The sequence below is a fragment of the Fomitiporia mediterranea genome, assembly GCF_000271605.1.
Source record: "Fomitiporia mediterranea MF3/22 unplaced genomic scaffold FOMMEscaffold_1, whole genome shotgun sequence".
Classification (NCBI taxonomy): domain Eukaryota; kingdom Fungi; phylum Basidiomycota; class Agaricomycetes; order Hymenochaetales; family Hymenochaetaceae; genus Fomitiporia; species Fomitiporia mediterranea.
This window is the reverse complement of record NW_006760386.1, coordinates 5,151,149-5,166,800: the sequence shown is the minus strand read 5'-3', so window position 1 is coordinate 5,166,800 and position 15,652 is coordinate 5,151,149. Positions and strand designations below refer to the sequence as shown.

Below are 15,652 nucleotides of genomic sequence, written 5' to 3'. Positions count from 1 at the left end.
AATACAAGCATATATTTACACATGTATGTGTATACCATAAGTAAAAAATTTCTGTATACACTATATACAAGTATACAGTATTACTAAGCATATTCTCTAATTAAATACTAAGTTTGAGTTTCTAAACCTCATTTACTTTACTTATTTATATACTAAATCATTTTAATACTATATAACAACCTTGTTTAACTTAAAAAGTACTAGTATGAGTACTACAGTTAGTATGGTTACTATGGTACATCACATGAAGGTTTAGAGCTGTCATGTGATATTAACTCACAACACTCAACTGTCTTATTTCTGTGTGTAAACAGTACTATAATACATTTTCTTAGCTTAGTAATATCAAGCATTTGTTTTGAAAGATGATAGTGTACTTTTATAAGCTATTTTAATGTAAAGTATCTTGTTATATTTGGCACAGTGTATACACTGTATATGCTGTATACAGAAGTAGTGTATTGTATATGGGTCCTGCTGACCCAGTTTATGCCTGTAATTATACACCCGTATGCGTATACGTGGGAAATTTTACACACGTATGCGTATACGCTACGCGCGGAGCACTACGAGTCGAACGATGAAGCCACCTCTGCTAGTGTTCGAAGATTAGCGTTTGTCATTTCTGCCTCAGTGTGGCTGACCAGAGTATTATCGTTTGCTCGGTTATTCTGCAAAGGTCGTTGCTCGTACTATTTATTTTTGCCTGCTGTATCCGAATGCCTTGCTGTTTATATGTTTATTCGTACTGGGACTACCTGTGCCCGGTGCATTATACCCTTTGCTTATTGATTTTCGCCACATATGTGTTGCCAACCTTTATTATTTAATTACGGATTTGATGTGGTCCCTAGCCAGCATACTTGTTGTAATAAAACACGTAGATTTGACCGGGTGCCATATCTCATTGGACAGAATTAGAAGCACGTCCTCGCTAGAGTCGCTACTGCAGTGAATAAAGACCCGAATTTTCCCGAAGAACTCGAGAGCACGGGATCTGGGGAAGGACAGTGGACACTGTTGGGTCATCCCGGATCGCCTCCGAGTTCAATACTCAATACAATTGAGCAAAATCACACGATGCGTGCTGTCTCTGCTCCAAGACGATGCAAGAAATGCGTTTCTCCGCTTCTACCACACCCAGTTCTGCCAGCACACGCCGGACAGATAACAGGAAGATACCTGCTGTTCCCCGAGGGACTTAGAACGAGTCTTCACCGAGGCACGAGAATGTGGTGAGGCAATTGAGCGGAAGCAAGCGGTGGATGATTTCATCGCGCGGAGAAAGGAATGAAAGATCCCGATTCCCGAGAGACGGAACGCGCGGGATTCACATGTCAGTCCGCCTTAGCCCTCCTGGGCTCCGTCTCCTTTGACCCAGGCCGTAGCCTATCCTATGATAATTGTAATGGGCCATACATTTCTCCGACGTAGCTTTACGCGTTTGGCGTACAGCCGATTCGTCGGTTCGTATATATGTGGAGTGCGGAAGCGCTAGGCTGACACCTCGTAATTATTTCCTCTTCTCCCTCCTTTGCTTTCCTCTTTTACGTCTGACGTTTTGGGACTTGCTTCTCCCTTTCTTTCCTCTTTGTAGTCTATTCCTGCACTTCATCTGCATTTTAAGAATACCCGACGCGACGCACACAGGTCTACCCAACCTCCAACATACCAACAAGCTGGAGGTTTCATCAACGCACAAACAGGCAGGAGGAAGCAAGTAGGAGTAATTGTCCGTCATGTCGAAGAACGAAAAGAAACGAGTTGGGTTCGCAACCCATATCACGGCGGGTGGTATTGCAGGTGCTATGGAGGCGGTGAGTCGTCCACACCCTTGAAGTTGTGAAGCAACTCTAAGAAACATGTCTTCTTAGCTTGTATGCCAGCCTCTTGATACCATAAAGGTCCGAATGCAACTGTCGAAATCTGGGCTTACACCTGGGGTACGTACTTTCTCATACTACGGTGCTCGGATGGAACATGGTATTTAGAGTGAGGCTGGAATGATCGCGAATGTTGGTTGTTCAGGACTGTCTTGACTGATGGAAACCCTTCAGCTTCAGTCGTTTCGCCGATTGTCATTTTGAGAATAACTCGACTGCAAGCGATGTCTCACTTCAAAACTGTAGCAGACCTCAGACGCCTTCGTCCATTTCTAAAGCCGTGTTTCCTGCCAGCCTCCCAAGCTCCACAATACTTAATCTGACCACTTAAAATCCAGACGAAACCACGAGGATTCCTCGCAACCGGTGCACAAATTGTACAACGCGAAACGCCCCTTGCACTCTACAAAGGTCTCGGTGCCGTCCTCTCTGGAATCGTCCCCAAAATGTCTATTCGTTTCGCCTCCTTTGAAGCATACAAACGTTGGCTCGCCGATCCTACCACAGGGAAGACTCCCACTTCATCCATCTTCCTCGCCGGTCTCGGCGCCGGCACAACAGAAGCCGTCGCAGTCGTCTGTCCCATGGAAGTCGTCAAAATCCGTCTGCAGGCTCAATCCCACTCCCTCGCTGACCCGCTCGAAATACCACGATACAGAAACGCGGGACACGCGGTGTATACAATCGTGCGGGAGGAAGGAATAAGGACGTTGTATCGCGGAGTTACGTTAACCGCTTTACGACAAGCAACGAACCAAGCATCCAACTTCACAGCCTACCAAGAACTCAAAAAACTCGCACATTCATACCAACCCACGCTCACCGAGCTTCCATCCTATCAAACCATGTTTATCGGTCTCATCTCCGGTGCGATGGGACCCTTTTCCAACGCACCCATTGATACTATCAAGACGAGACTGCAGAAAGCGAGTTACCCGCCTGGAACAAGTGCGGCGAGTAAGATTATGCAGATTGCTGGGGAGATGTGGAGGAGGGAAGGTGCGAGGGCGTTTTATAAGGGGATTACGCCGAGAGTGTTGAGGGTTGCGCCTGGACAGGCGGTTGTGTTCCCTGTTTATGAGAAAGTGAGGATGGTGATTGAGAAGATGCAGACGGGTGATATGGGAGATACGTATTCGGAGTGACTGTGTGCGGGTGGGGGGCGATTGTAATAGGAGGGGTTTGCTTGATAGATAGACTGTTATTTTCCATTTTGGACGCGTGCATTTATAGCATTTATTTTGTACGGATATGTTCCTTTTGATAATCCGATCTTCCACGTTCCTCGCCGACGGTATATTTATAGCTTCTACTGTCATTTCATTATCAATTTATCACTGTCTAGCACTAGTAGCAGTGTGTCTGCAGTTCTGAGTCACGTGGTGCGCGTCAGTTGGCTCGACGCCAACACCTTTCACTGTTTCAGGTTTTAGCATTGTCTCAAGCACGGGAAATTTAGCACGCGATTATTGTACGTCAATGCGCAGCTAGGCAGTTAGTTATCGCGGCCAAGACACTTTACCTACAACCATCATGGCGCTTTTCAGAGACTACCTACGAGATCATGCTAAATTCTACTGTCCACCCGTCGACAGTCACCAGACGGAATCCAGTGCCTTGAGGGATGTTGAAGTTGAGCAAGCGTTGGCTCTCTGGGATGCGCATCGTGCAGTGGTAGAAGCTCGCCGTGATACGCAGATGGTTGATGCACTTATCGATGTCCTTGATGAAGAGCTTGGTGAGGATTCTGCACCAAAGAATATCAACGGATGGCTCGAGCAAAAATATGACGAGGACATGCAGAGGACTCGTGTAATAAGGACAGAATCAGACGTATGCACTATCTCTTCTTATGAAGCCACCTTTCCACATCTTTCTTTTTTAGGTCAGAAGCTGCGTAGATCGAGGACCTCTTAATGTTTTCGAGCTTATTATGATATCTCTCGATAACCCCGTCGAGGTTGGAAATGTAACAGATATCGGATCTAAGTTAGACTATGTGCTGTCCACAGCGGAGGGCAAGAAGGCTTTAGTCAAACTGAAGGCTCCAAGTATCATCGATTTGGCCGCAGAAGAACTTTCTGAACTGTCCAATGATGAAGTCGGGTTCAACGTACCGTTGGATTCACAATCACTCGAAACAGGAATGAAAGTCATTGCCAAGGTCTGTCTGTGTAGCTAATGGACATCGAGGACTTTCTTATCGAGTCAGATCCCTTAGGCTTGTGTACACATGATCTTGTACAGAGCAGAGTGGCTCGCATTGACGTGCTTCACAAAATGGGTGTTCCTTCGACTCCACAGTCGTGGTACAGGGGAAGCGCCATACATCACATATTCGACTATTGAAAGGCAATTAGACAATACCAGACCGTTCTGTGCTTTGCTTGGGATGATGCTGGCTTATTCAAGGGATATCAGTGTCCCATCCAACGCCGACATGAACGGGCAGCTTCGGCCAGTTCCAGTGACAAAGGCGGAGCCACGAGTCAATCACTACAGTAGAAAACGCGGTAGCTCACCATCTTCGTCCTCTGGTTACCTAGTAATTTTTTTCTAAGTCGTTACCTTCACTAACTAAAACATTTTTAGATCACGTGGTCACCAAAAGCCATGCCGAATAAGAGATGGCTCGAATTTCATGCTGTGGACACTGATCCATTTCCGGCTTTGGGCAAAGACACTATTCGGCTATGTGTCCACCGCAACATTGGGCATGGATCAACTGGGGTTGTCTTTGAGGCGATTCCTGAAGGTGACGAACATAACGGAGCCATAGAACGGAGGAGTTACGCGATTAAAACGGTTGGGAAAGGCGAAACACTCGAAGAGCAGAGTTGTGCTCAGCGTCTTTTCAACGAGCTTGAGATATATCGCCACATTGAACAGACATCTCCAGCGTCTGTGAAGATTGTACCGCAGTGCTATGGACTTTTTGAAATAAACCGAACACGGGCATTAGTCATGGGTTATGAAGGGAATGTGCTCAGGCACGATGGGGAGTGGTCGGAGCTATCACTTGCTGATAGGTGAGAATAGAATCACCACTCTGTGCAGCCTCAATTTTATTGAACAACGTTAAAGGAAGGAGCTGTTCAATGTGATATCGACTCTACACGGACTTGGAGTCTATCATGATGTCTTGGAGCCTCGGAATGTTGCCCGAGTCGGCGACAGGTCGTTCAGAATTATTGACTTTACTTCGAGCAAGCTACATGATTGCCACCCTGAGGTCAGGCTTTCACCATTGAATCGTTTTTTATCCTATTTGACTCAATCTGAATGTTTAACAGACTTGTGCAGAGTTGGATCATATTAAAACCCTATTCGGATTGCAGCAACGGTTAGTAGCTCTTAGAGCTTGTTCTTCATTCGTCTCGCCTTGTTAGCTCAAATGAAATACTTTCCTCCCTGTCCTTTAAAATAATTTGACTCTCCATATCGATGATACTAATGTTACGATTTTATTTAAAAAAACTCATTCCAGGGATGGACAATCGCCTGATCGACCAGACTCCAGCGTTATCCACCACAGGGGGAACTTCCGACCCATGGCCCTCAACTCTTCTCGAGAACTCTTGCATCTTGCCCTCTTTTGTATAGACAACCTGCTCTTCGCGCGACGCCCCGGGCTCATCCAAAATCGTCCTATTTTCAAACGGCATTGCGGTCAATCGAGCCTCTTCCGACGCCTCACTCAACTTCTTCGATAATTAAGTCAAGTCAGTCTACTCAGCGTTTCCTATATATAAAGACAAATTGAAAATTAACTTCTGACGTACCCAAGGTAAAGGTCCCCACTCTATACTATAAAACGCAACATGAATATAAAGCATTGCATCCATTGCCTTACTCACAGTAGGCGGTGCCTCTCCAACAGTAGGGGGACCTGGTGGAGGGTGAGTTTTAAGGTTAACAGCAATGATATAGAAGAGAGATCTCATTCCGAAGGCGAGATTGCGAGAGAGGGTTTTCGACCGAGGGATTCGACGAGGTAGAAGACGAAGAGGGCTGTTGCGACTACTTTTACGATACCGTAGGTGCCGGATGCGAGGAGGGAGTTTTTTGCGCCTTCGTAGCCGATCTTGATTGAGAGAGCCGTTTTGTGTCTATCACACCTTTATACGAATGCTAAGATTGTATGTACTATGTACACTTATAAATCAAATTGTAACTCTCATGTATTGCTATGATATGGTCACTTTCTACTGTATTGACTAGTACTAGATGTCTATAAATGTTGAGCACTGATTGACAGTACCCATGCTTCGAGAAAATGTGTCAGGTTGTAAAGGTATACTCAACTAGCTTTAAGCCACTATAATGTAGAATCAAGCAGAGTAAGCATACCACAAAAAATGCAGTTAATATGCAATTGCAGAGAACTGACATTTGATTCAAGCACATCGGAAGCTTTCCATCGCAATTTATGGTCGAGCGCTAGTAATCCTCTGGCTACTGTTTGTGCTAAATTATGTTTAATACTCCAATATTTGTCTGATAAGGAGGCAGATGGCTTGCCTTGTAGGTCTACTTTCCATTGCTTTGTATCCCAGTACTTCTCGTTTTTGAGCTTATAGAATTCATTACTTTCTCTTTGTGAAGAATATTGCATCAGAGTTGTCTTTCATGCACAAAGCAATGCAACTTACAGTTTTGTCATACAAGGAAACGTTGCCCATCCGTGGAAGAGCACCCAGAGTATTATACTGTAATTAAATGGTTAACGTATCACAGTCTGCCCTCAATCCTTTTGTCTCACCCGACTGCAAATGTGTCCGTTCCATAGTAGATAATCTGTTGGCGTGGGACACTTAGACGCTCAGGAGGATTGTATTGAATTGTTCCTCCAGCACTTTCAACTATAAGCTTTGTACAATCTTTGGATATCCATTCAGCTCTAGACAATAGGAGTGGTTTTGTTACAGCTCAATTCATGTAAGAATAAAAAACCTACGTTCCAAAGTCTGCAATCCTAAGTTCTAATGTATTATGACTCATTAGTAAAACATTTTGTAGTCTAACTAGATTAGAGAATACTGAATCAACACAATAGAGAAATGTACAGACTTGATATCACAGTGAATACAGTTCTGATCATGTAGGAATTGTAACCCTTCACAGAGTTGCCTTTGAGAAGAACTTTAGAACACACAAATGAATTTTGATACATAATTTACTTGCCTGATAATAGACTTTATCTGATGTGTATACAGCGCTTTTGAGGTTCTAATTAAGATATCAAGAGTGCCTCCTTCAGCATATTCTGTTACAATGCATCTATGTGTATGACTATTACATATATAATCAAAGAAAACAAGAGTAGTAAACCCTATCTTGTAAATCGGATCTGATCTTAATACATATGGATTAATAAAGATGTTGCAATAAATTGCTTACAATGTTTTTATGCTGGCCAATTTTTCGCATTGTATCCCATTCATTTAACTGCCTTAATCTTGTTTTATCTGTTCCATCTCCTTTGAGTATCTTCACTGCCACTACTGTGGACGACTTTTCTCTCCAACATTTCTTTCAATTTAAGGAACAGATGGAATTATAATCGAAAGATCAGTTAAGGCTAGTTTATATGGATTGTTTATTAGACTCACAAGTACTGTACCAAAATTCCCATTGCCTATCTTTTCCAACGATGTATATCCTTCTACTGTGCTTCCGATTCTCAGAAGGTCGGGCTCATAACGTGGTTGTAGTGGTAGAGTTGAAGATCTTGTTGGAGTGAGACTATGTCTGGAGATAGGAAGGGTGCTCCTACGTTCAATTGTACTCCGAGCAGGCGCTAATACTCTCCTTTCGGTAGTAACCTTTTCTATCTTCTTTCTGTTCCCATGGCGAGACATCTTTGAGCAGGTCTGTTTGGTTTATAAATAATTTGCGAAATTGGAATCTTCTGTACTGTGATATCTAAGAAACAGTAGAATGAGTGTGGAACAAATTACAACGGTAGTGTCATAGTACAAGTTGTGTGTCATAGTACAAGTTGTGCTTTTATATATCATAGTTTTGTCCATTTTGCTCATATGTTATACATATGCTGCTATGTAATATGCAAATGTGTACCAATGTGAATCTCTGATTGGCTAATATAATGTGCTTTGCTTTGTCTTCCACAGATGATGTCACATTTGCAACAAAATTTCTACTACAAGAGTTATTGAGCAAAGTGTTACAGCTCATTAAGTCAAGCCAGCAACATTACATTGCACTACATCAGAAATATTAATATTGTGTACAATGAGACAAGGAAGCTATTTAGGTATCTGAGAGATATTGTACTACAGTAACCAACATAAATTCGGATTGAAAGTCAATAATTTCATTATTTGTGCCTTCATTGGCATTTACTAGCTATGCATCTGCATACGTACTGAAGGTGACTTTATTTGGTGAACCTCATGAGGGAGCAAATAAGAATTGTGCGTGATACATGACGAAACAAGGCCATTCAGCCATCTTTGTCTTCCGGCTTCCTCCTAAGATGTCCGATTTATTGCTCAGCACTTTAATACTGACTGCACCATATGTCAGACTACTTAGTTAGAGCTCAGAAGGAATTCCACCAGGTGCTAGTCGGTTCGAATTACATGCTAAGGACAATCGGGTTGTTAAACTTAGGCACAGGTGCTGGTGCTCCTAAGCTGCACATCCAGTCTAGCATTGCACGAGGTTCAGCCGGGATTGACTACAACACAACGTCCGAGGTGAGTGAACTTGATGGAACATTGAAGCGCTAAAAGGGATGTACGATCAAAGTAGCTCCAAAAGATGAGACGGAAAGAGAAAAGCGTGCTCTCAACGTTTCTGTAGGGAGTTTTTTATACATTGCGAAATTGACCAATGAAGTTCGCCAATATCAGTTTGGCAGAGTGAGAGGAAGAGAATCATGCCGCAGTGTTATAGACTTTTCGAAAGAAATGAAGCAAACATTGGTATTGGTCATGGATTACGTACTCAGTGGTGTCGACGATATTAATTGGCCTGATCTTAAACACGATGATGAGGCATGAGTATGGTATTAGTGCACTTTTTTCTCTAGCTGTGACGGTCAGTGGAGGAAAATGGGTAGTACTTGCTTGTCAGAGACAGAATGGCAATGCCATATTTTTGATGTACAACGTGAGAAACGCTATTCTCGATTTCATTGTCTGCAGTTCTGAGTCACGTGGAGCGCGTCATGCAGCTCAACGCCAACACTCCTTCAGCATTTTGACTCAAGACGACGACCATCTCCTGACCAGAGGCAAGTCTGTTCATTCTACTTTACCTTTAGCTGTGATGCTTTAGTAAAAGGTTTGACTCTGGTGTATCTGTGCATCCGTCAACCTGACGGGCGCCCTTCATTTCGTCCGTCACTCTCAATGTTTCCTAGAGGCAATCGGAGCATAGCGTAAGGCCAGACGAACAATGACCAGGACTTTACATTTCTTTTTGGCTGCTCTGTCTTCAAGAATGAAAGCAGAGTAGTAAAGGCTCAGTCCAACAATGTTCCCATGCCCGCCGGATCCTACGCTAGTGTGGCTTGGGACTCGATGTTAGCCATGCGTTGGTAGACAGGGTTACACCGTGTTTTAAAGTGAAACGAGTCGGACCCGTTTCCACTTTGCCAGAGGTGTTCGCTTGCGGTGGCCGGACTTAATCCACACTGCATATAATCGAAAAACAAAATCATGCACGATTTTCCAGCGTGTGCACTCAAAATTCATGTGCATGCGTGTGACATTGTGCATACAGAGGGATTGAACGGACGGATGACGGATGCAAAGATACCCAGAGAGAAGAGAACAACGAATAACTGGCGTTTATGCCGCCTGAGCCAACTGCTTCTTATTCTCGACAAGTGTCTAGTGTCAGTACTGACATGTACTTTCTCCGCAGATGATATCGTCCGCTGGGTCGGTGCTGCTGCGTCTTGGTGCTTGGAATTACCTCCCGGACTTTGTAACGAGGAAGCTTCTCACATATTACCACCAATTTCTTGTTTCTCATGGACGCATCCCACCTCAACACGGTTCCCGACGCTGGCAAACGCACTACCGAATTGCATATTCAATCTCCGTGCTCGCATACCTTTCATACAATTTATTTGAAGCGGCACGCAGCACACCTCCCAACTTCTACCAGGTACTTGGGATATCACCCGATGCAGATGAAGCATCTCTGCGCAGTGCATACCGAGCTTTCGCGAAACGATACCATCCCGATCGGGCGGGTCATGCAAGCGAACCTATGTTCATGGCTGTGCAGAACGCGTACGAATCGTTGAAGAATCCATTGAAGCGCTTTGCATATGAGAGGTCTGTGGCATAGTCTTTTTTTCGAGGATCTATTGAAAACTGAATGGTCGCAGGTAGATTTGGACCCGATGCACTAAGTTGGCGTCATTGCTCTGCGCCGATGGACTGCCTTAAGCATGGTATCATGCAGTCGTCGGGTTTTTATATTGTTTCTGTCGCTGTGCTGGTTGTTATGTCGATAGTGATGAAGCCAAGCCGTGTTGCCTTCGTAAGTACTATTCACCTCGGTCTTTCAAGAAAATAAATCCACGTTGACCTTACGGTGTTTAGTGGCGCTACATTCTGCTTCTCTCCCTGTTCGCCAGTGAACTTTATCTAGTAGCCGGCCCACGCTCCTTCGGAATCCTGGGCATCCTATTCCCAGACCGCGTCGCCTTTCAACATGTACTTTTTCTGCACCAGTTATTCGTATTCTTGAGCATCGCACTCTCGCATGTCGTACCTGTGCTCTTCCCAGAGAGACAAATGATTCGGCCAGAGGACCCAGCGACGTATGTGCCATGGATACAGAGACTCGCTGCTCTGGAGAGCATGTCGGATGCTGAAGGTATGAGCGTTAGGCTACGACTAAGAATTCGTTGAAATAACAGAAACCAACAAATCGTTTGTTTTGTGGTCCTGTAGTTCTTCGGATGCTCAATCTAGAGTTACACGCAATGTCCAACTCATCAACTTCTCAAGATACCTCAAGTCCTGCTGACGTAATGTTCGACTCTGTACCGCCATGTGAACCCCCACCCGAGGTACTTAATGAACTCTCGAAAGAGATGGAAGATATACTTGTGGAGCAGTTCGTACACTCCGAACCGCCACTTCGAGCACTGTGGGACGAAGCTGTGAGAAAGTCCCGAGAAAGCCGAGCCGAACGCCAATCTCAGGAGGGGGATAGTGGTTCTCCTAGAGAAATCGAGGTCAATGCACTTCCGAATTCAGACGTAGAAGGAACGACTGGAATCGACTCCACGCTTACACAGCTACATCATGCAGAGGATGGTTGTACGGCAAGAGAAAACCCGTGCCTGCCCTCTCCTTCTCCATCTGTCTCACCTGAGATACGTCCGATAAAACTGCATCCACTGAAACAGGCGAATGGTGATGCGCGAAGTCGTATTGATCTATCCCAGGACCAGAAAGAGCAACAGGACGACGATGATGGTTCCGCTACGCCGACCGGCAGTGCCTTGTTATCTCCCAAGATTGCAGACATACAGCCTCGAGTCAATGGCACAGAGGATGATTCCCTTGTCCTTCGGACAACTAGCAGTAATAGTGGAGGAGGGAAGGCATTCATTAGAGTCGTAGAGCGACGTTCTGTCTCACCTGATTGAGACCATGCAGAAAACTACTTTGTGTATACGATAGAAGTGGTTATGTGTCAATATACCATATATATTATACTTGCTGAACACAGCGTTAATGGGGTAGTACACATTCGACGGTCTAATTCTACTCTACTCGTATATCTACGTAGCGATCGAGCTTTATTTTTTAGGAACGTCTAGCTCTATGGGAGTATTCCTTTCCTCGTGCGAATTCGGTATAAGTATGCTGCAATGACGAGCTGTTCCAGCCTTAAGATCACAAACAGATCATCAGCATTACAGCACCCCAACTAAAAGAGAGAAAAGGTAAAAAAGAAGTACTCCTCACCTCTGCTTAACCATCATAGCCAACCCCTGGCTCAAGAACCCCTTCAGGAGTTGGACTTCGAGGCCCTGATACAGACCGGCAAAACCGGCATCGTTGTGTATATATGCTGTGCGCCAGACGTCGAGCATTGAGTGTGGTATTGGCCTCTTTGTTCTCCTTGGGTTGTTGGTCTTCTCCAATATCTCAGTCGATGAAGATGACAGAGAGGGAGAGGGAGAGGCTTTTCGGCGTGCGGCCTGGAGACGCGTTTTGGCAAGTATGAGTGGGTAGAGAATCGTCACAGCTGGATTTAAAGTTCAAAGTTCAAAACGGAGAAGAAAAATTGAAAAGGTAGGCTTGTAAGAGGATAGAAGAAATGAATGCAGATAGAAGGATGTACCTATGACGTTTGACATCGCTGCACCTAGGAAAGCCTGACGAGGAGTTGGCTGTTCGCGGTTCTTTCCTCTGAGAAAGAGTTGACGGAAGGCTTGGAAGAGGAAGAGTGTGAGGGAGGGGTTGAGGCAGAGGAGTGTGGTTGTTTCGAAGCCTATTTAATTAATGCAAGTTACTAGTTAGTCAGGTTTTGTTATAGAAGGGTTACATGATAGGACGCGCGTTGGCAAATTGGGTGCCGTACTGACCTCGCCAGAACCCGAGGATGCCACTTTCGTTATATATATGCTTAATGACACTCGCTACCGAGCTGAAAAGCTTTGCGTCATCGTACTCATTATGCTCGTGAGCATTGGAGGCATGGTTTTCTTTTTCTTCCTCAGTGTGGAGGTTGTGCGCATTTTGTAATTGGACAGTGACGAGGCTAAGTGGAGTGGAGACCGCTCGACTCGCGACACCCGCTAAAAATCCAACAGCGATTTCTTCGAGTGCAGCAACTGTAGTCGAGACTTTTACGCCGCTTCGCTTGAAGATACGGTTTCGGAGGAAAGAGTATGAGTAGAAATAGAAGAAACTGTGGAAAAAAAATATCAATCAATTTGTTTGTCAAATAAACAAATATATTAATAAACGCCACACCTTGAGACAAGCGTGGCAGCTGTGTCGGTCTCGAGACCGTCGTACAGCTCGCCTACTCCGCGTTTACGTAGGATGCGCTTAAGCGTGTCGATTGCGGTTGAAAGGCCTACGAATAGGCGAGTCAGCGATGCGTACGTGAGTTCATGTGATAAATTTATTTGGAAATACCTTGCCGTTTCGGCGAGTCGGCGGTCTGAAGACGTGTACAGACGAGGTCGAGTGGGTAAGACGATGCATTTGCAGCTGCGCTTCCGATGGCTCCTGAGCAGGCCTGGACGAGCGGCGGGAGGGTGCTTGTCATTGCTCAATGGTTAGTTGGATTGGAAGATGTATGCAGAGGAGCTGGAAAGAGCACAACGTCATCGCCAAAAGCGGTGAGCCACGTGTTCCTAGAGCTTCCATATATGGTATGATCGGCGATCTGATTGCTCTCTCTCAGGGTCCAGTCAGTCGTTCGTTTCGAGTCGGCCAAAGAACAAGGCCTGCTGCTTCCGACCAGCGCCTCTCTCCTTTTCTCTCTCACAACACTACAAGTCTCCGGCTGGTTGTCCTGCTTGACTCTTATCCACCACCACCGTCTGAGTTTCTTTCTCAGTGCCGCTATCGCGAACACGAGTTTCTGTCCGCAACACCTGCAACTATCATCAACATCCGCCGAAGCCATCACGCAGCACTGCTCCGTGGCCTGTCCATCTTAGTGTTCTCTCGCGCAAAGACTGAAGGCCCCCCAGACGACCATCCCATCATCTGCCTACCATGTCAGACGCTTACCTCGCGCAGGCCGCATCCTCTCCTTCATCACAGCAACCTCAAACACAACAACAACCCCTCCGGCTCTCCATAGCTCAGCGAGATCGGGTCTTACCTGCATCCCCGGTCACTTCGGGCGAGTCTTCCTCAGGCATCACCCGTCTAAGTATTAGTAGATACGGCTCCATCTCCACCCTCGCAACTTCCAACGCAGTCGGCGAGGGATCCGACGTGTGGTATGAAGACGATAAGATGCAGAATACTGGAAGCAGTGCCGAAGGGGACGTCGGTGCAGAGTATGACTCTGTTGGAGGTGAAGCACGTCTCCCTGCTAGCCAGCGTCCTAAGGGAAGATATAGCCTCAACGACTTTTCTTTGATGCGTACTGTGGGCACCGGAAGTTTTGGTCGTGTTCACCTTGGTAAGTCCTTCCTTCTATTTTTTTCTCTCGTTATTTTACTGAATTATTTTTCTTTATTTTATTTTATATTCTTTTTTTAATATTGAACTTTGATTTTCTAACTTGGACGAACGGCAGTACGGAGTAAACATAACTTACGATTTTACGCGATAAAGGTTTTGAATAAGGACAAGGTCGTGAGAACGAAACAGGTTCAACATACGAATAACGAACGCGAACTGCTTGATCTATGTGTACACCCCTTTATTGTCAATTTATGGGGTACTTTTCAAGATTCACGGAATTTATACATGGTTATGGATTTCGTACCGGGTGGAGAGCTGTTTACGCTCTTGAGACGATCAAACGTAAGTCCTTTCATTTCCACCGCTCACAATTCATACCGAAGCATCTCCTAATTCTATAAAAAATGGATGGCGGATCTGACTTAACGTATCATACCACACAGCGCTTCCCAGACCCTGTCGCAAAATTCTACGCCGCCGAAGTCGCGTTAGCACTCAACCACCTCCACACGATGCACATCATCTACCGAGACCTCAAACCCGAAAACGTTCTCCTCAATCACGACGGGCATATCAAAATCGCTGACTTCGGCTTCGCCAAGTTCTGCCCCAATATGACTTGGACGTTATGCGGTACACCAGATTACCTTGCTCCCGAAATTGTCGGGCAGCAACGGTATAATAAAAGTGTGGATTGGTATGCACTGGGAGTTTTGATTTTCGAGATGCTTAGTGGACTACCGCCGTATCACCAACCTGTACCAAACCCTGTGTTGTTATATGAACGTATCGCAGCGGGTCCCGCACACATTCACTGGCCCGCGTTCAGTTCCGATGCAAAAGACCTCATATGCAAACTAATGGAACCCGATCCTTCACGGCGATACGGAAATTTACAACACGGTGCGGGTGACGTATTCGCACATGCATGGTTCCGAGAAGTAGATTGGGCGAAGTTGAGAGCGAGGGAGATCGGTGCGCCGTATATACCGAGGATTGATGGGGATGGGGATGCTAGTGCTTTTGAACATTATCCAGAGGGAGATGAAGTGAGGACGTATGGACGGGAGGGAGAGGATCCGTGGGGGAAGTTGTTCCCTGAGTTTGATTATATGCCACTTGTCCCATGAGACAGATCCTTTTATAGCCTTTTTTCTTGAGATGGGTGGATGGCGCGACGCTTTATGACAATTGTTCCTTCTTGCCTCACTAACGAAAATGTCTCGTTCGTAACTTCGCACTCAAAAAAGCTTAGACCACTCTCCGTCCCCTGCAAAGCTCCATCTTCACCTCTCCATGCCCCCACGACCCATCACGTTTCTTACTCACTTATTCCTTCGTATTCTTTATGCTTTGTCACCATTAGCTATCTTTCGCCTTCACGGAAAATATTGTTCTGTTCTTTTTCCCGTTTTTTGTACCTGCTCTATTTTTTGGTGGTCTTCGTTGTTACTGCTATCTTACTATTTTGCTGTGTAGAGCACACAACAATGCATATATATGTACGTTTACTTTGTATGTACATATACAGTCATTACTGCCTTTTTCATAAGTATTGTCACACTTGATGATTCATCATTTTTTGTCACAAAAGTAAACAAACAAAAAAATAGC

The 15,652-nt window shown here is 45.2% G+C and overlaps 6 protein-coding genes across 6 annotated transcripts; 5 read left to right on the top strand and 1 right to left on the bottom strand.

Annotated features, from left to right (window-relative positions):
* Positions 1 to 489: 489 nt before the first annotated feature.
* Positions 490 to 1,239, top strand: FOMMEDRAFT_150781 (uncharacterized protein; the record flags this gene model as incomplete). Its single annotated transcript, XM_007261992.1, has 2 exons — positions 490 to 633; positions 922 to 1,239. 2 exons carry the CDS (start codon positions 490 to 492, stop codon positions 1,237 to 1,239), a joined length of 462 nt encoding a protein of 153 aa, XP_007262054.1.
* Positions 1,240 to 1,506: 267 nt separating this feature from the next.
* FOMMEDRAFT_16591 (mitochondrial carrier) lies at positions 1,507 to 3,231 on the top strand. Its single transcript, XM_007261991.1, has 3 exons — positions 1,507 to 1,817; positions 1,875 to 1,943; positions 2,222 to 3,231. The coding sequence occupies exons 1-3, from the start codon at positions 1,740 to 1,742 to the stop codon at positions 3,026 to 3,028; spliced, it is 954 nt and encodes a 317-aa protein (XP_007262053.1). The 5' UTR covers positions 1,507 to 1,739; the 3' UTR covers positions 3,029 to 3,231.
* A 185-nt stretch (positions 3,232 to 3,416) lies between these two features.
* Positions 3,417 to 5,596, top strand: FOMMEDRAFT_150779 (uncharacterized protein; the record flags this gene model as incomplete). The annotated part of the gene is made up of 7 exons (XM_007261990.1): positions 3,417 to 3,716; positions 3,769 to 4,047; positions 4,105 to 4,428; positions 4,476 to 4,912; positions 4,968 to 5,115; positions 5,177 to 5,226; positions 5,371 to 5,596. 7 exons carry the CDS (start codon positions 3,417 to 3,419, stop codon positions 5,594 to 5,596), a joined length of 1,764 nt encoding a protein of 587 aa, XP_007262052.1.
* Positions 5,597 to 9,705: 4,109 nt separating this feature from the next.
* Positions 9,706 to 11,526, top strand: FOMMEDRAFT_25280 (DnaJ-domain-containing protein; the record flags this gene model as incomplete). Its single annotated transcript, XM_007261989.1, has 5 exons — positions 9,706 to 9,750; positions 9,780 to 10,198; positions 10,256 to 10,406; positions 10,469 to 10,745; positions 10,823 to 11,526. 5 exons carry the CDS (start codon positions 9,706 to 9,708, stop codon positions 11,524 to 11,526), a joined length of 1,596 nt encoding a protein of 531 aa, XP_007262051.1.
* Positions 11,527 to 11,702: 176 nt separating this feature from the next.
* On the bottom strand, positions 11,703 to 13,163 carry FOMMEDRAFT_25279 (mitochondrial carrier; the record flags this gene model as incomplete). The annotated part of the gene is made up of 6 exons (XM_007261988.1): positions 11,703 to 11,769; positions 11,849 to 12,131; positions 12,228 to 12,377; positions 12,472 to 12,797; positions 12,863 to 12,968; positions 13,031 to 13,163. 6 exons carry the CDS (start codon positions 13,161 to 13,163, stop codon positions 11,703 to 11,705), a joined length of 1,065 nt encoding a protein of 354 aa, XP_007262050.1.
* A 701-nt stretch (positions 13,164 to 13,864) lies between these two features.
* FOMMEDRAFT_73172 (kinase-like protein) lies at positions 13,865 to 15,168 on the top strand (the record flags this gene model as incomplete). Its single annotated transcript, XM_007261987.1, has 3 exons — positions 13,865 to 14,033; positions 14,151 to 14,380; positions 14,482 to 15,168. 3 exons carry the CDS (start codon positions 13,865 to 13,867, stop codon positions 15,166 to 15,168), a joined length of 1,086 nt encoding a protein of 361 aa, XP_007262049.1.
* Between the last annotated feature and the right edge of the window lie 484 nt (positions 15,169 to 15,652).